Genomic DNA, 19,676 nt, shown 5'->3' on the forward strand with positions numbered 1-19,676 from the left:
CGGTGACCAGAATTGCACGCGGTACTCCAGTTGATGCCTAACCAGCGTTTTATACAGTTCCAGCATAACCTCCCAGCTCTTGTATTCTATGTCTCAGCTAATAAAGGCATGTACCCCATATGCCTTCCTAATCACCTTATCTAACTGCCCTGCTACTAACAGGAATCTGTGGATATGCGCACCAAAGTCCCTCTGATCTTCAGTACTTTCCAGGGTCCTGTTCTTCATAGTGGAATCCCTTGTGTTGTTAGCCCTCCCCAAGTGCATTACATCACACTTTTCTGGGTTTAATTTCATTTGCCACTGCTCTGCCTACCTGACCAGTCCATTGATAGCCTCCTGCAGTTTATGGCTATCCTCCTCACTGTTTACCAACCTACCAATTATCATGTCATATGCAAACTTCTTGATCATACCCCCTACATTTCAGTCCAAGTCACTTATGTACACCACAAACAACAAGGACCCCAGTACTGAGCCCTGTGGAACCCTATTGGAAACAGACTTCCAGTCAAAGAAACATCCTTCTACCATCACCCTCTGTTTCCTGCCTCTCAGCCAATTTTGAATCCAAAGTGCCACTTTGCCTTGGATGCCATGGGCTCTTACTTTCTAGGCCAGTCTGCCATGAGGGATGTTTTCAAAGGCCTTGGTTAAAGTCCATGTAGACCACATCAAATGCATTACCTTCATCAACACCCCTGGTTACCTCCTCAAACAATTCAATCAAATTTGTCAAACATGACCTTCCCTTAACAAATCCATGCTGACTATCACTGTTTAATCTATGTCTCTTCAAGTGCAAATATATTCTTTCCCTCAGAATTCTTTCTATTAACTTCCCCATCACTGAGGTTAGACTGACTGGCCTGTAATTTCCTGGTCTATCCCTTCCTCCCTTTTTTAATAATGGGACAACATTAGCAGTCCCCTGGCACATTACCTTTGGCCAGAGAGGATTTGAAAATTACTGCCAGGGCCCCTGATATCTCTTCCCTTGCCTCCCTCAATACTTGGGATACATCTCATCCAGGCCTGTGGATTTATCCATTCTAAGGCTTCTAAACCCACTAGTACCTCCTTATCAAAGTCACAAACATCCTATATGACTGAGGCCATGATAAACTATCCATCCTCATCTTTCTCAACCTGTATGCAGCCTTTGACATGGTAGACCACACTATCCTCCTCCAATGCTTCTCCTCTGTCTTCCAACATGGTGGGACTGCATTTGCTGATTTAATTCTTATGTATCCAGTTGTAGCCAGAGAACTTGCAATGGCTTCTCTTCTGCTCCCACACCATTACCTCTGGAGTTCCCCAATTGTCCATTCTTGGTTCCCTCCTGTTTCTTATCTGAATGCTACCCCTCAGCACATCATTTGAAAACACCACAGATTCTACATGTACGCTGATGACATCTCACCATCAGCTCTGTCAATCCTTCCACCATCTCTGATTTGTCACACTTCTTGTCCAATGTGTGGTACTGGATGAGCAGAAACTTTCTTCCACAAGGTATTGGGAAGACTGAAGCCATTATCTTTGTTCCCCACCACAAACTCTGTTCCCTAGCACTGGCTACTTATATTTTCCTGATGACTTTCTGAGCTTGAACAAGGCTATTCATAATCTTAATGTTGTCTTCAACACTGAGATGAGCTACTGATCATATATCTACTTCATCACTAAGGCTGTCTACTTTCGCTTTCATAATATTGCACAACTCTGCCTCTACCTCAACTCATTTGCTACTCAAACCCTAATTCAAGCTTTTGTTATCTTTAGATATGACTATCCTAATGCACTTCTGGCTGGACTCCTGTATTCTATCCTCTGTTATTACCTGGGACCAGACCCCCAAGATTTTGTTAAGGTCTGGTGAGGTTTTTGTTTAAAGTAGACAACGTTGAGATCCAAGACACTTACTAAAATAGTAAAATCACAAGATTCCATAGATTTTGAACAAACGAAAATAAATTTTACTATACAAGGTCAGAAAGATATAACAAGTTACAATATCTATCTTATACTCTAACATTAATATGAGGTACACATGAATTACCAGGCAAACTGTAAAATAAATGGCAGATGTGACCAAGACAGGTTCCATGGATTTCTCAACAACCAACTCAGACATCGGTAAACTCTATGGGTCAACCAAACTCATTGAAGCTCTATCTCTCTCATGGGGGATTCCAGTTTTTACCTTTAAAGGTCTCACCTTGGAAATCTCTCCAAAGGTCATTCTAGCTCAGATGGCCTCAACGACAGCATGTCTCCAAGTGTTTTAATCTTGCCTCCCAAGACTCTGTTCTCCTGGAATCCTGAGTCTGCACCCCAGCATCAACTCACAAGCACTACGTCAGCTCTTTAGTGCGCTGAGCAGAACTCTACTGCTCCAATGAGGTGCCTTTTCCCCAACTGCCCGCAGCCTTCTGTTGACTTCTTCAATTGCCAGGGTTTCTCGTGTGCACTCTTTGATCACCAGAGCTTCTCCTGAGCCCTCACCATTTTAAGGTATGTCAGCCATCGCCCTTTTACTTTTTGAAGCCTCTTTCTCTGCTCCCTTCTTCTGAACTGAGATCTCTCGCTGCTCCTCCTTCCTGTCCTCTGCCTGGGACTCTTTGCGATTATGCCATTCCACTCCTGGGTCACGTGACCCTATTTTCATGCCTTTTTTTTCCGCAAGTGCAATAGGCTGGTCCCCAGCCCCAAGAACTTCAAATGCTGTACTGCGCATGCATAGCCCACTCCCTGTCTGCACATGTATGCAAACTCCTGAGGCATGCTGGGTGTTGTAGTTTGCAGCTTCCTAATGATAAGTCTGGACCTCATAACACCTGCCTAAACTTGAGGTCATGCAAAACTCTGCCACCCAGTGTTCACTACTCACCCATCACCTAGCTCTCCTTGCGAACCTACATTGATTCCCAACGGCTATTTTAAAATTCTCATTGTTGTTTCCAAATCCCTCTTTGAGCTCACCCCTACTTACTTCAATAACTTCCTCCAGCCCTACAAACTTTTAAGATCTCTTGAGATCCTCCAATTCTGACTTCTTGCACATCCCTGATTTTAGTTCAAAAACAGAATTACCTGGAAAAACTCAGCAGGTCTGGCAGCATCGGCGGAGAAGAAAAGAGTTGACGTTTCGAGTCCTCATGACCCTTCGACAGAACTTGAGTTCGAGTCCAGGAAAGAGCTGAAATATAAGCTGGTTTAAGGTGTGTGTGTGGGGGGCGGAGAGATAGAGAGACAGAGAGGTGGAGGGGGTTGGTGTGGTTGTAGCGACAAACAAGCAGTGATAGAAGCAGATCATCAAAAGATGTCAACAACAATAGTACAATAGAACACATAGGTGTTAAAGTTAAAGTTGGTGATATTATCTAAACGAATGTGCTAATTAAGAATGGATGGTAGGGCACTCAAGGTATAGCTCTAGTGGGTTTTTTTTTTTTATTTTATATAATGGAAATAGGTGGGAAAAGGAAAATCTTTATAATTTATTGGGAAAAAAAAAAAGAAGGGGGAAACAGAAAGGGGGTGGGGATGGGGGAGGGGACTCACGACCTAAAGTTGTTGAATTCAATATTCAGTCCGGAAGGCTGTAAAGTCCCTAGTCGGAAGATGAGGTGTTGTTCCTCCAGTTTGCGTTGGGCTTCACTGGAACAATGCAGCAAGCCAAGGACAGACATGTGGGCAAGAGAGCAGGGTGGAGTGTTAAAATGGCAAGCGACAGGGAGGTTTGGGTCATTCTTGCGGACAGACCGCAGGTGTTCTGCAAAGCGGTCGCCCAGTTTACGTTTGGTCTCTCCAATGTAGAGGAGACCACATTGGGAGCAACGAATGCAGTAGACTAAGTTGGGGGAAATGCAAGTGAAATGCTGCTTCACTTGAAAGGAGTGTTTGGGTCCTTGGACGGTGAGGAGAGAGGAAGTGAAGGGGCAGGTGTTGCATCTTTTGCGTGGGCAAGGGGTTGTGCCATAGGAGGGGGTTGAGGAGTAGGGGGTGATGGAGGAGTGGACCAGGGTGTCCCGGAGGGAGCGATCCTTACGGAATGCCGATAAGGGGGGTGAAGGGAAGATGTGTTTGGTAGTGGCATCATGCTGGAGTTGGCGGAAATGGCGGAGGATGATCCTTTGAATGCGGAGGCTGGTGGGGTGATAAGTGAGGACAAGGGGGACCCTATCATGTTTCTGGGAGGGAAGCAGCATTTCACTTGCATTTCCCCCAACTTAGTCTACTGCATTCGTTGCTCCCAATGTGGTCTCCTCTACATTGGAGAGACCAAACGTAAACTGGGCGACCGCTTTGCAGAACACCTGCGGTCTGTCCGCAAGAATGACCCAAACCTCCCTGTCGCTTGCCATTTTAACACTCCACCCTGCTCTCTTGCCCACATGTCTGTCCTTGGCTTGCTGCATTGTTCCAGTGAAGCCCAACGCAAACTGGAGGAACAACACCTCATCTTCCGACTAGGGACTTTACAGCCTTCCGGACTGAATATTGAATTCAACAACTTTAGGTCGTGAGTCCCCTCCCCCATCCCCACCCCCTTTCTGTTTCCCCCTTCTTTTTTTTTTCCCAATAAATTATAAAGATTTTCCTTTTCCCACCTATTTCCATTATATAAAATAAAAAAAAAAACCCACTAGAGCTATACCTTGAGTGCCCTACCATCCATTCTTAATTAGCATATTCGTTTAGATAATATCACCAACTTTAACTTTAACACCTATGTGTTCTATTGTACTATTGTTGTTGACATCTTTTGATGATCTGCTTCTATCACTGCTTGTTTGTCGCTACAACCACACCAACCCCCTCCACCTCTCTGTCTCTCTATCTCTCCGCCCCCCACACACACACCTTAAACCAGCTTATATTTCAGCTCTTTCCTGGACTCGAACTCAAGTTCTGTCGAAGGGTCATGAGGACTCGAAACGTCAACTCTTTTCTTCTCCGCCGATGCTGCCAGACCTGCTGAGTTTTTCCAGGTAATTCTGTTTTTGTTTTGGATTTCCAGCATCCGCAGTTTTTTTGTTTTTATCCCTGATTTTAGTTGTTCAATCATTGATGGCCATGCCTTCAGCTGCCAAGGCCGTAAGCTCAGTAATTCTTCTCTAAAAAAGAATTTCTCTAAAATATTTCTCCCTTTAAAACATTTTAAGATATCTGATCTCTTTGACCAAAATTTTGGTCATCGGCTTTGATATCTCCTTCTATGGCTCATTGTCAAATTTCGATTGATAAAGCTCTAATGAGGCATCTTGAATGCTTTGCTACTTCAAAGGTGCAATTTAAATGCAAGTTGTTGTTCTGGCCAATTCTCTGCTCTCCGATTGCTGGGTACTGCCCCTGCCACTGGCTTATTGCCGTTGGTGCTGTCTCGTGCCTGTTGAGTGGGCTATCAATTTTGTCAGCTATTAGGCAGAAAATGGTCCAAGAAAATGTACAAATTTGTTCATTTGGGGCTCCTCAGCACCCTCCATGCCTTTATCTAGGCGGATATAGCTGGTTCTTCAGATTCAGAACAGTCCCAACTTGCACATCGAAATATTGCTGTTTGTGGTTTACTAAACCATGCAGTGCCAATTAGTCTGTTATAAATGACTTGAAAGTATTTATAAAACCCCAGCAGTACTGACGGATTATGAGATTTATTCTACCAGTGAAAATGACACATTGAATTGTATCTGAATTTAATAGTGCCACTGAGAGCACTAGCATTTCGTTTTTTTTCTTTTTTAATGTGTTTCTTTTTGGTGATTAATACCTTAACCTTTAAGCAACATTGGTTTGATATCATGATCCAGTGAGATAAGGTTTCATTGTTTCCTTAGGGTGAGAGAGGCCCACCTGGATATAACGGTACACTTGGAGATGATGGATGTCCAGGTCCCAGGGGCTTCACGGTAATAACATGTTACTAATCTATTCACATCAGTGACATTTAAATTAAAAAATTCCATTACATCTTAGTCTTACAGTTTTATAATCAACTACGTATATATTTCAGGGAAGAAGAGGTTATCGAGGACAGAAGGTAAATACGGCATTATATAATTTTTTAATTTATAATTGCTTTGTCCTATGAAATTTGAACATTTTCTTCAGCCTGACCTTTGTTTACCAATGTACTAAAACCCAATGTTCTGTTGTAACAGGGTAATGATGGAGACTTTGGTATCAATGGAATAATTGGAGAGCAGGTATGAATTATCTGAACTAGATTTTCACAGAAAGACCTATTTACAAATACTTTATAAATAGTAATACACCATAGATGTCAGTGTATAAGTCAACCTTTAAAGCCTCAGAAAATTCCCTCTAAAAATGGTGGTTGACTTATACACCTTTGGTGTGGGTGGTCACCATCTTTGCCGTTTGCCACACAGGATTGGCCCTGTGCAGATGTGTCTTAAACTCCCGCACATGTTCACAACTTTGTGAATAATAACTGCTGCATCCCTTGCACCATTATAAGATACCGGTAAGTAAAGCATCCATTTGTGGGGTGATAAATTAAGGCTGACTATTAATGCGAGTGTGGCATGTTGTGGCTGAAAAGGGGTCGGATTTATAAGGCAGAGTATATGCAAAAACATGAGAAATGGGGCCGAAAAATGAGGTCCTCAAATACTCCAGGTCGATTAACATGTCCCAATCTATGCTAATACATTTAAATTATAATGTATATCGTAATTAATATAATTATTAGGAATATTGTGTTCTTGCAGGGAGCTTATGGAATTTCTGGACCTTCCGGTGAAAACGGCATTAGTGGAAAACCGGTAAAATATTTCCTGTTATCTGTTAACAGTCATGACCAAGAAATTTATTTCTACTGCTTTGTGGAGAATTGTCCGGGGCAGATTTTTTGGTCCCGCTGAAGTTTATGGACTTACGAACGGCTCGCCGAATTTTATGGCCCCACCCCCGCCATGGTGGGGCCATAAAATTCCACTCCCTGTTCCAGTGATGTACAAGGGGAAAAAACTGCAGGTGCAGCAAATACATTCATTTGTATCGGTAAAAAGAAAAGGAAATATAATGCTTCAGGTACAGTTCCTAGCCTAAATACTTCAAGTGTGCACCAATGCCTGCCAACGTTGAAAACTGGAAAATTGTACAGCCTAAGATTTGTAAAATTTCCTCCCCCAGCCACCATCCCATTAACCTACCCTTTCTTTTATTCAGATATCCATGGACCTCCTTGGTATTTGTAGTATTTTCTGTTCGGATTCAGATTTATATCAGAGCTGCAACTTCTCGGTTTGATGACAAAACATCAATCCTAGTTTATATAACAAAAGAAATGAAGACAGGAAAACTATCTGATGGCAATGGGTGTTAAAACATGAAAAACAATGGAGGAGAATATGTGAATAATTGTTCAAAACGAGAATAGTACAGAATATTACTGGTTAATTTTACCTTGGGCTTGTAAATTGAATATGGGTTGCAGTAGAATTATGATTATAGTACACCCTGTTCCTGCTCCACTGCCACACCAACATCTGCCTGCATCAGGTGGGAGCCTTCCTAGAGCATGTAAACTGGGATTCTTTAATGTATGTAGGATCCAAGTCCAATTTAGAAGCAGAACTGGGCAGAATGTGCACAAGAATGCTGAACTGGGAGAAAGCAGAAGCCCCATTTCAAGCCAGGTGCTGGTACAGAGGGAGGTCATTGGGTCCTTTAGCCTCGTGCCTCTGCTAGTCCTACATTGGAGTTATCTACAAGAAACTCTATTCTCTGTTCATTCCCGACGTTCTTAATATTTTCACTCTTCTCATGTTCATGCGATTTCCTTGTAAATGTCATGATTGACAGAGCTTCAGTGTATACTTGTGATAATACATTCTGTTACAAATATGGGGCTGCATTTTGCCATCGGTGAGCAGGGGGCGGGGCCTGCTCACCGACATGCAAAATGACGTGGGATGACTACGGGGGTACATCCCAGCCCATTTAAATTTTCAGGAAGGCGGGCCCGCAGCAGAATCAGCAGAACCAATTGAGGCCATTGACAGGATCATTGAAACAATTAAAGGACCTGCCCATCCAACCTTAAGGTTGGTGGACAGGCCAGGAGCCACGGCGGGCAATAGAAAAAACATGAAACCTCATCCACCAGCGGGATGAGGTTTCATGTAGGGATTTAAACAGTTTAAGAAAGTTTTAGTGTAATTTATGAACATGTCCCATCTCATGTGACATTGTCACATAAGGGGGACATGTTGAGGATTTTTTTATTTATCTATTTTTAACATTTTTAAAAGTGTAAGCAATCTCCCTGAGGCAGCACTTTGCCTCAGGGAGATGTGCCCGCACTTTTGTGCGCATGCACGCTTTTGAGGAATCCTCCCCGCCCGCATAAGAAGCGCTTGGGCTTCCCACTGAATGTCACGCTGGGCGGGCCTTAATTGGCCCGCCCTTGTAAAATGGTGGCAGGGCCTGCTTCTCCAGCGGGGATTGGCTCCCCGCCCATCGGAGATTGAGTTGGGCCCGCCCGCCCGGTGGGCAGAAAATTCTGCCCATGAAGTTTGTAAGATTGTTATGTTTTGGGACTGTATTTAATTTAGGGTAAAATGAAGGAATAAGGGAGCCATGTAACCCACTTTAAGTCCTGCAAGACAACAAGCTTGGGTGGCTTGGTTGTTAAAGATTAAAGCGGGGGCTCCGGTTGTTTTACTGGAAGAAGGTGCAAGGTATTAACCATGTAAACAATGACCAGAATAGCCATACTGATGGTGCATCGGCTGTTAAGCCTGAATTTTTACGAAGTCACCAAGACTCCACGGACCTTTAAAAACCCGGATTTGGAAATCCCACCTCCATTTCTGATAGATCCTATTTTTGCCAGTAGGTAAAAGGGGGTGGAATATGACTCATACATGCAGGAAACTTGAACTCAACAATGTCCTTTGAACTCAGTGGTGCAGCAAGAACCCCAACCCAAATGTGGGGGTCACAAATTTATGGAGTAGATGTAAAGACTTTTGAGGAATGAATAAGATCTGTATAACTTTCATGATATGAAGTTATTCAAAGCCATGACCTTTAGAAATTTTTTAAAAAGGCAGCCTATGCCAACGAGAGTTGAAAGAATTCTTATCTAGCAGGTAGCTGTTAGCATTTCTCCGAGGGCTATCATTATGTCATTGTGAATGCTTCGCTGCTTTCCAGATGCTATAATTATCTCAGCAGAGGTTTTGAAGTTCACCGTTTGATTGACAGCTCAAAGAGATTATTGAAGGATTAGCTGTCTTTGATGTGGGTTATGAGTAGAAGTTTGTTTTAAAAGAGCTTAAACACCCGAGGAGCTTTATAAGCTTTGAATGGACTTTCATAAATGGGAGTGTTTTTAAAAAAATATAGCATTAAATATTTAGACCTTTATTTTATTCCATGGCTCATGATATCTGCACATGGTGGATACTGGGTGAATTGACGTGGAGGGAGCAAGGGTCAAAGTTGATGGGTGGATTGGCATGGGTTGTCATTAAGTTGGCATGGGGGAATGAAGGTGGCAGGAGGACTGGGTAGGGGTGATGGGATATGGGAGTGTGGAGGGCTAGAGGGCCTAAAATTTAACAAAACAGCTGAGATAAAGTCCCAGTGAACTGAGGGGGGCCTTTTAACTGGCACTCAGAGACCCCTGTAGCCACCTGCAGCTGCATCCCATACCTACGCCAGGGTAGAGCAAAGATCCCAACTTTTGGGAGAGCTTCTCCCAAGGTGGGTGCAGTGAGCTATGAAATTTCCTCGCTCGCACTTCCCACCTCGCGAGTGAAAATCCAGGCCTTAGTCTCCAAGTCTCACAGGGAAGTTTTAGGAATATCAGGTTTTGCAAACTTGTACAATTTAAACAGTCTATTTAATTTCAGGATAGAATGTAGATGGGGACTTAGAAACAAGTAAATCAGCATTTCTACCTAGAAGCAAGGCCCCTGTGATTCATGTTGCCATGGAAATTGTCTTTGAAAGGGAGAGAGTCCATAGCAAGACATTGTAATAATGGGTTAAAGAGTTTTTCTCATGATATCCCTGAACCTCACAGACTGTTTAGTCTGCAAGATCCTGAGAGAGAGAGAGCACGAGCAAAAGATAAAGGCAGGCAGTCTCTATTGTTTATCATGCATCAAATGCCAATGGCCCAACTTTGTTTCCTTCATCCTTTATCCCTCTTTCCTACAATCACCCATCTAAATTTCACTAAAATGTTGGCAGGATCTCTGCTTCAGTCATTAGCTTCAGTTGAGTATTCCCCAGCCTCACACCCTTCGGTATAAAAAAGATTCTCCTGCTTCTCCTCATGTTTAATCTTATGTCCATATATCCTTACATAAACCCTTCAATGACTGGAAGCAGTTTACTTCTATCTACTTTGTTCCATCCTGTCACAATTTTAAGCATCTCCATCAAAGCATCCCTTAATTTTCTCTCTTCTAACAAAAACTGCTCCAATATTTGATATCTTTCTTTACATTTATAATTGCTTATACTAGGCACCATCCACGAGAACCTCTGCAGTATCCTTTCTATTACCTGACTACTCTTCCTGTCATGTGGAGCCTAAAACTACACATTGTGGTCCACAATGTTTTGGTCTAACTAAAGTGTTACATTGATTCATCATATTTGACTTCTATATCGTACACTTCTTGTCATAAGCCCAGATTTTCATTTTCTTTTTTAATGGATTTATCTACTTGATGCATTGTTTTTAAGATCTTCTCAACTTCCTCCTCAAATTCATCTGCTCTTCACCCAGCATTCCCAAACTTAAAAGTATAATCCTTCTCATGTTTTGTTACAAAGTCTCACTTTCAGAAGCAGACCTCATTCATCAAAAACTAACTCCAGCTCTGACTTATTCCACATGCGTTCCAACTGAAATTCCACCATTCATTTTTCGTATCCACCCACAGTTAAAAATATTTCCAAGACATTCAGCATTCCTGGAACTACTGTTCTTGCCACATCCTGAGATACACACTCAATGCCATGTACCACCACATGTACCTCGTGCTTCAGCAACACCAGATTACTCTATCTCAAAACTGTCCTGGTCCACAGTTTCATTTTATCTTTCGTCTCATCCAGCGCTTTAACATTTTGTCAAGCCACCTAATATCAAGTTTTGAAGTTATCCCTTATATATCCATATTTACTCATGTTGAGAACAAGATAAGTGTAATCATAAATCAATGGCTTTCATTGCTAACCACACCTTGTCAAGCAGAGAAACATCCATTTGCGCTTACTTTCTGCTTTCTGTCCTTTAGCGATCCTTCTAGCCATTCTGACACTTTTCGTTTAACACACAGACCTTACATGGATTTTCACAAGGAGGTTCTTATGTAATTCCTCTCACATTATGTAATATATAATTGACTTTATTTAAAAGCCTTAAGTCCGCATGCATTCTTCAGTGCAATAAAATGCACTGAAACGTGATGGGAGCAGATTTTCCCCTTGAATTTGAACATGAAATAATTGCCTAGGTGAAACACATAAAATAAACTTGCATAAATTAAACCTTTAATGGAGCCTTCCTCATCTTCTGTCCATTATTCTGAAAGGATGAAAATTGGGCAACCTTGTCGCTGGCACAATATACTTTCCATCCAATTTTCACTTTGTTGTCTGCCTAGGTAATTAATTAACACCCAAGTGCAAAAGAGGAAAACCTACCCACAGGCTGAAATATTGGTGATGCTCTGCTAGAAATGTTCATTTGAACCATGGATAATGACCATTAGATAGCTAGATAATAAATACACTTTGAGTTAAGACATTGAGAAACTCAGATTGTATAAACTGCAAGATTTGATCTCAAGAGGCCAGCATTATCTAAACCTTAATAGGTGTTATTGCCTGATGAGGTGCTAGGCATAGGTGCTAGGATCAGATGTTTGAGAACAGATTTGTGGAGTTGTGGGATGGGGCAGTGGGGGGTTTTCTGCCATCCATAGTTTACCTTCTTGGATGCATGGAAGTACAATACTTTCCATTGATTTTTCAACTAGGATCAGAATCTCATCATGTGAAAATTAATAGGCCCAGTGTACCATTTCACAGGTTTCCTGAACACTGCAGCTAAAGCCTTAGCGAATCATGTTTTCATCTGAATGGGGTGAATCGTATTCCTGAACAGTGAAACCATTCCCCCCTATAGAATAAATTGAATGCAGCTGCTATGTCTTAAAAATATTTCTGAGAACTAATATTGCTTGCCTTAATTTCTAGGGTACAAAAGGCCGAAAAGGTTTTTCAGGTGATCGTGGAGAGACTGGGTCCCGAGGAGATCCTGTAAGTAATCTTTAGAAAAGGACTAGTATAAACATAGACAATCAAGGACTATATTTAAAAGCTATCAAATCTGGTTTTGAAAAATTCACACGGGGAAGATTTGTGTTTGCTAGAAATGGGGTTGGATTTTACACTCCTCTGCCAATGGGTTTGAAGGCAGGGGGCATATAAAATCCAACAGGTGGCTTTCACACCACCTCCCCGTCCTCCCCTGACCCATCTGAAATTTTGCAGGGGAGGCATTGGCAGCCCCAACTCTGCCCCTCCACTTATCCCAGGCTCATTGAGGTCTTTAAGTGGCCAATTGATGACCACTTTAGTGTCTTATCCTGCTGCCACTGGTAGTTTATCCAGGATAGAGTTAAGCCCAAGCCATATGGGAAGCCTGGCAGCTTTAGCTGGTGGTAAGAAAGTGCAGGGGAACCTCCTTTCTGGGCCCCCTCAGCCCATGGAAAGCAATTCCACCCCCCTTAGCCAGATCATTGCCCCCCACCACCCCCTTTTGAACCATCCCCCTGGCCTCTTGAATCTCGCCTCCCCACCACTCCCCACTCACTCCACCTTGTTCCCGCTCTCATCCTCACTGAGACTCCAGAGCCTGTATTTACCTGGGCTCCTCGACGTGGTGGGACTGCCTGTATGGGAGCCCAGCTATGGCTCCCACTGTTATTGCTGGGACTACACAACTGCCAGCCAATCTGATTGACATTGGGGAGGTTGTCGTATATTGGAGCCAGATAAATGCAATACCCATTTTCAAAAAGGGCAACAAATTAGCCACATACTTCAACCCAATATTATATAATGGAATTGGCTATCAGCTGTAAAATTGAAAACTATATGTACATTAATAATTCAGTGGTCAACATGAATGCATAAAGGGGATCTTACCTTTGTGTACTGTTTTTCTACTCTGCTGTTATAATTTCCCCTGTTATAACTCATTATTGCTCCCATTAATGTTTGATTAAAATTTGCTGTCCCTGGATAGCTTCACTCATTCTGTCCTTAGCAAGGGTTAACTTGGAGTCTAACTGTAATTTCATAGGCTTGCTGCAACATGACCACAAATCATTTTGCCATGTAGAATAGCACAGGGCAAAATACTATGAAATGGTTATCAAACAGGCCGCTGATTTTGTTTTATATTTCTTTTGATTAAATTTAGTTTTCAAAACTTAAATTTCTGCAGGTTAAAAAATATTTTTCAAATTCACTTTATACTGTTTTGAAAATATTGTTTTATTCTTGGACAGTTGTGTTATATTTTAATGGCATGTAAAAATAGCCTTTCTTTTCCTCACCTATTGAATATACCGGTGTGTTAACTAAATCCAGTTCTTTCTGTCTAAATCTGTAGCAATTCTAAATAATTCAGATCATTTTATCTACCTTATCCTTTCTGAAGCCTTACTGAAGTCAGAGTTTTCTAGTTGGCTTATATGGAACAAGCTACTTCTCTGTGCTTTCAAATCTCTTCTATAACTATTTTCTGCTCCAAACATTTCCAATTTGGCTCCCAACAAACTCATTATCTGCTTCTCATGGGTTGCAGATGATTATCAATCAAAGGCAACAATTGTCATTATGATGTGGTATGAATGCTTTGAAAATGGAATCAGATGCAAAGAGGTCTCCAGAATATAATTTAATAGTTAATGTTTTCCAGGGGCTTTCTGGCTGTGATCTAGACCATGAAAACTTACTGCTTACGTACTCCCAGAAATCCATTTCTCTATCTTTAGAATAACTCAGCTTTCTTCAGCTGTCCTATATTCACATTATACAGACATAACATATTACCTACCCCTATTAAGACTGACAGTAAAGTCAATACACTTTCTCTCTGGTAATTAGAAAGAACTTCCATTGCTATAGCATTTTATTATGACTCATAGAAACACCTCAAAACATTTCACACACAACAAATTACTGCCATTGTTCTTAATTGGATGATACATTAAAAATGTTGCTCACAGCAAGATCCTATAAATGGCAAAGCAATGTATGACCAATCAATCTACATTTTGTGTTGTTAGTTGTAGAAAGACTGTTTTTCTTCAAGTAGTGACATGAGACCTGTACATGCACATAGCCAAGGCTGTAATTGCCTTATCTGACAGAATAGCATAGCAGTGTCGGTACCACATTAAAGTGCCATTATAGATTATCCTGGCATTGGCTATGATCTATGGCATTCTAACTCAGAGGTGTGAGTGGTACAACTGACTCCAGTGTGACTGGTTATTTTGCAGACTTGAAATTGGATTTATGAATAAAACATGCCCAAGAAGAAAGGTGGGATTCTTGTCCTGTTGTTGGGTTTGCATCAGGATGACAGCCATTACCAAACATGACTAACTAGCCTCTAATTGCTCCTAGGACCCTCATTAGTCACGGAGGGTGTTACAGAGACAGAAAGGCATTGTTCAGTGGTGAGGTTGGGAGTGGGAGCATTACAGTTCTGGTTCAGCATCTAAATGAGTACAGCCAGTTGAAGGATAAACCTTCCATTTATAGTTTGATACAGTGCAAGATAGCTGAGGTAGCAACAGTACCCGACATGGTAGCAGCAACAAAAGTATAAAGGTTTTTCAGCTTCATTTGTGGTGATCCTGCTGTCAGTAGAAAAGTCAAGGACAGAAACTCTCCTTGGGAAATGAGGGTAGAAAGCCCCCAAGGAGGGTAGTACAGTTGTCTGGAGGAAGAGGCAGGCTGCAAGACCTCTTCCACCTAAATAAATATCACTCACTGCCAAAAAAAGGTTCAATGACCTTTTGTGCATGGCCAAAGTACTCGTCCCAACACACTTCAGTTACTACTCTACCAGTAATAGAGCAGTAACTCAATTCATGATCCCTTGCACTCGCTCTGCACCTGGATGTTAGGGAACCTCATTAATAGAATAGGCAAAGTCACCCCCAGCAAGTGGTTGCGGTTAGGCCAATTTAAAACTGAGAGTAATAGATTTTTGTTTGCAAAGGTTGTGAAAGATACAGATTGCCATGAAATATTTGAATAGTGGGACAGGCCGGAGAGCTAATTGGCCTACTCCTATTCCTATATCCCTCAAATCAACTACAAGGCTCAATTAGTCAGGACTGTAGTTCAACATATACCAATTACCTTGTTGCATGTAGCTGCAGCAACACTCAAGAAGCTTGGCGCCACCCAGGATAGAGCACTTAGCTTGTTCACTGCCCCGATACACAGTTTCAGCTACTTCCAACACTGACACATTCTGATTGTTCCATGTACGACCTATATGTTCTCCCCTTGCAACTTCTACATCACAAAAGAACAGCAGTGTTGTTAAACACCATCATATACAAGTTCCCCTCCAAATTGCTCAGCATCCTAACTAGGATATATATCACTATTCCTTCATGATCACTGGGTCCATATCTGGGAATTTTGCACCTAACTCATCACCAATAAGTACTGTGATGGTTCAAGCAGGAGGCCCAACATCACATTCTCAGGGAAACTAGAGATATGAAGTAAATATGGCCTTGTCAAAATCACTTACATCTGAAGAACTCCATATTGTTTAAAGTAGGCACAGCTTGATCTGTGTATGCATATCTGTGCATCTTGTTTCTGTGTATGCTTAAATTTTCAGGAGTTGGATGATGGCAAGGATATGGCGACTTCTCTTTCATTAAGGAATTTTGCAGAAATCCTGGACAATGAGAGACATTTTGAGAGTGGGGGGAGGGCATAAGCAGGCATGATGTGATTTTATTTTGGTAATACAGCTTTTATTTTTTGAAGTAATGGACTTTTAGCCATGTTCTACTTGGTCAGGCAGCTGATTGCTTCTATTACACCTCTCTCTTTCCTGCAAATCTTTCTCATGCTGTGGGGCTGCATGTGCTGCCTCCTCCTCCTCAGCATCATCACCTTCAGGTTCTGCAAGCAGCCAGTCTCTCTCCATAGCAGTCTTTAAAGCACACAGCATGCTCTAGCTATCCAGGAGATTCTGACTGTTTGTACTGCAGTACAAACAGATTGATCCAGATATCAAAAATAAGACCTCAAGGTGCCTTTAATCTGCTCTATAACAATTCATGAAGTTTCATGGGCCTCACTTGCCTCTGATCTACCTATGGAACATCTAGTCCTCAGCCATGAGTAGAAATAACAGCAGAGGTCCTGAAGCAACCCCAAAAGTACATTAACAAATACTATTCAGGCAAAGAAAACTAAATTACATTTGAGCATACAAAATGGCTGTGTCCAATCTGTATCTCTCACAGGCTTTACCACCACCTTTACAGTGGTGTTAATTGCTTGAGATAGAAATGGATTGGAATGAGCCAGAGGAGCTGGCCACAGTCCCCTGATCCCTTTTACATAGGGCAATAAGCACTTCATATATGTCTTAAAAGGGAATGGTGAAATCAATGGAAATGATAATTGAGTGGGATGCTGTCCAGATTTCTCTTTAGCATTCCTCAACTCAGACAGGAATTTAAGAAATTTATGATTTTGGATGTAAATGCATTGGGATATAGGGACAGAAAACTCCTAACTGATCGTATTTTAACCACTCTGACAACCCTACAGCAGCATAGATATAGCTAAGTCCCAATATGGAAAATACTGGTTTGAATAATTTCTTGAAATCCACTAATTTCTACTAAAATGCATTCTTCATGGTGCATTGGTAATTGGTGCTAGCAAGAACTAATGCTATATGATTAATCATTTGGATCACTGGCTTTTATCAAACTGTCTGCCAAAGCTATTTTTTTTGGCAAAGATTTTCTGACTTTTTTTGTGCTTCTCTCTAAGGGTGAACCTGGCACCAGCAACATTGTTCAAGGACCAAAGGGTGATACAGGGAACCCTGGTCAAGTGGTACGTTAACTTTATTTCTCTAACGCATCTATTTAGTAATTTATAGAGAGCTGTAATTTTTCTTTATGAACTTGATAATCCTAAATGGGATAACAGTGAAACATTATTTTACAGGGTGATACAGGAAGAAGTGGTAATCCAGGAAAACGTGGTGATATCGGAAACCTCGTAAGCAAGCCTTTGTTACCTTCATCAGATTCACTGCAGTTCCATAATATTTATTCAGCTAAATTATTATTTTTCAAATCAGATTCATTATTTCAAACTTACTGAATCAGTCCCAATGTAAACCAAAGAGATGGCTTGAATAAATGAGGTTAATTACCCAGAGAACATTTCAAATTGGGAACAAATTCTCAGTTTGACCATTAATGATAATATTTTCTCCCTGTTAACTAATTTTACTTAAAAATGAAATGTGACCATAAATAAGTTCGCTGTTTTTAAATTAGCAATTTAAAAAATATAGCCATTAATGTCTAATCTTGTTGATAATTAAAATGTAAATAATTTAGGTAGCTTAGGACTATACACTCAGTGTGTATATTAACGGTGGTTCAAGTACTACATGGAGTCTCAGTATAGAGATCAGTGATGTTATGGAGGTGGAAACAAACGATATTTGTGATGAAGAGAATGTGGGGTGGAAAGTTCATTTCAGGGTTGAATGGGATAGTAAGACTTCAAACAGGGCCAGACGGAATTGGAAGACAGGACTAATCCTGCATCCCATTTCTTGACAGTGTCAAGAGGCGTGATTTTCAGTGGGGGTAGTGGTCCAAGCTCTAATGGCCTGGAGACGGGCCTGCCACCTTGGAGACCTATCTAAATCCAGAGAAGGCAGGTTAAAAGGCCCATCTCCACTCCCAAAAAATCTTGACCCAGTTCTTCAAATGCAATCAGTGGCTCAATTATATACAGTTTAAACTTCAGACCACTTTAAACCCCACCTCATTCCTACCGCCTCACCCCCTCGCTGCCTCACCTCCCTCAACCTCATTCCCCTCACCTCCCTCAACCATCACGCCCCTTATCCCTTATCTGCTTTATGCTGAGAACTCTCAGGTCCAATTATTACAGCTGGAAGTAGTTGAATAACCCATAAAAATCCACAAATAAACAAATAGGCATGTCAAACCAACGGTGTAAACAGAGTCAAGTACCGGTAAAATGATTAGGCAGTTGGATTGCAGTCAAGAGCGCATAAAACTCCCCAATTAAGCAAACAGACTTCAGAAGTACTGGGCGGGATTTTCTGGTTTGTCAAGTTTTTCATCCTGCCTGTAATAACCCCCATGGCAGTCAGGTTTGGAAAATTTAGACAACTATCTCAACAGATGTCTAGACATCTATTGAGATAGCAATGGGATAAATGTCAACAGTTAGACATTGTTGTCATGCTAGGCTACACCTTCAATATTATTTAAAGTACTCTACCATTTTAGCTATTTGATGAACTTTTTAAATTCATCTGAAGACATTTTCGCATTTACAATGTTGATCTTTTACTTGACAGCTTGCCAGTTGGTGGAAAATCTATACATAAAAATCTATCAAACACAATATTTAATAGGTATTTACATCTTCCAGCACAGCACTGTTGTCACTCACTTGAATAAACACAGATAAACTCATGCTTCAGCATTTAATGATGAACTTTAAAGGAGGCAAAACCGTTTTACTTACCTTTTAAACTCTTCTCACCTCTAAGCCATGGTTCACACCTCCATACAACTGGTGTAAAACTCAATGACTGCTAAAGTCCAGCCGCCTCCCTGGAATTTAAAATTTACCAGATACAGGCTCTTAATAAGCCCACAATCCTGTCCATTACTTCCTTATTAAGAGCAGACCTTTTCCATGGCCCGCTGCCTGCCTCACTCTTGTAAGAATGACCAAGAGCAGAAACAAAGGTGGAACCTCCAGGCGTGTCACTCGGGAGCCTTTATTTTCTGGTCCTGCCTCTGGTCAGGTCATGATAATTCATCCCTTTGAGTCAGCTTGAGATGGTGTCTTGGGAAAAAGGTGGATTAGTGGTATGAACACAAAGGCAAAAGATGATGGCTTCACTTTTCCCAGTGTTTATCTGGAGGCAGTTGTGACTCATCCATGTCTGGATCCTTGAAAAACAGTCTGACAATCAAGTTAATGAATGGGTCAAGAAAAGTGCTGAAGAAGATGGCAGGGGAGTAGTGGGTGGTCAGGAGAAGCAGATGCCATTAATACAGATGTGAAGGCTGATCCCATGAGTGCAGATAAAGGCACCAAGGAACAGCATGAAGATGAGGAAGAGTAGGGTGCCAAGACTCCTGAGGTGTTGATTTTGGGGTGGAATTAGAAGCCTAATATTCCTACAAGGTAAATTAATTTTTATCTCTTACCTGTATTTTTTAGACACAGATTGAATGCCTTTTATTTTCAAAAGTGTTATCTAGTAAGAAAGGATTGCATTATTATTATTAGAACAACAGAATAAAAAAACATTATAT

At 41.4% G+C, this 19,676-nt stretch overlaps 1 protein-coding gene across 1 annotated transcript in view; it reads left to right on the forward strand.

Moving 5' to 3' along the window:
* The window catches only part of LOC121276073 (collagen alpha-6(VI) chain-like), a 229,249-nt gene that overhangs the window by 116,939 nt on the left and 92,634 nt on the right, over window positions 1–19,676 (forward strand). The window contains exons 14-20 of the mRNA XM_041184013.1: window positions 5,847–5,918; window positions 6,023–6,049; window positions 6,171–6,215; window positions 6,744–6,797; window positions 12,262–12,324; window positions 17,122–17,187; window positions 17,302–17,355. Coding sequence (XP_041039947.1) covers window positions 5,847–5,918; window positions 6,023–6,049; window positions 6,171–6,215; window positions 6,744–6,797; window positions 12,262–12,324; window positions 17,122–17,187; window positions 17,302–17,355 — 381 coding nt within the window. The remainder of the gene's footprint in view (window positions 1–5,846; window positions 5,919–6,022; window positions 6,050–6,170; window positions 6,216–6,743; window positions 6,798–12,261; window positions 12,325–17,121; window positions 17,188–17,301; window positions 17,356–19,676) is intronic.

This window comes from Carcharodon carcharias, chromosome 3 (genome assembly GCF_017639515.1).
Source record: "Carcharodon carcharias isolate sCarCar2 chromosome 3, sCarCar2.pri, whole genome shotgun sequence".
Lineage (NCBI taxonomy): Eukaryota > Metazoa > Chordata > Chondrichthyes > Lamniformes > Lamnidae > Carcharodon > Carcharodon carcharias.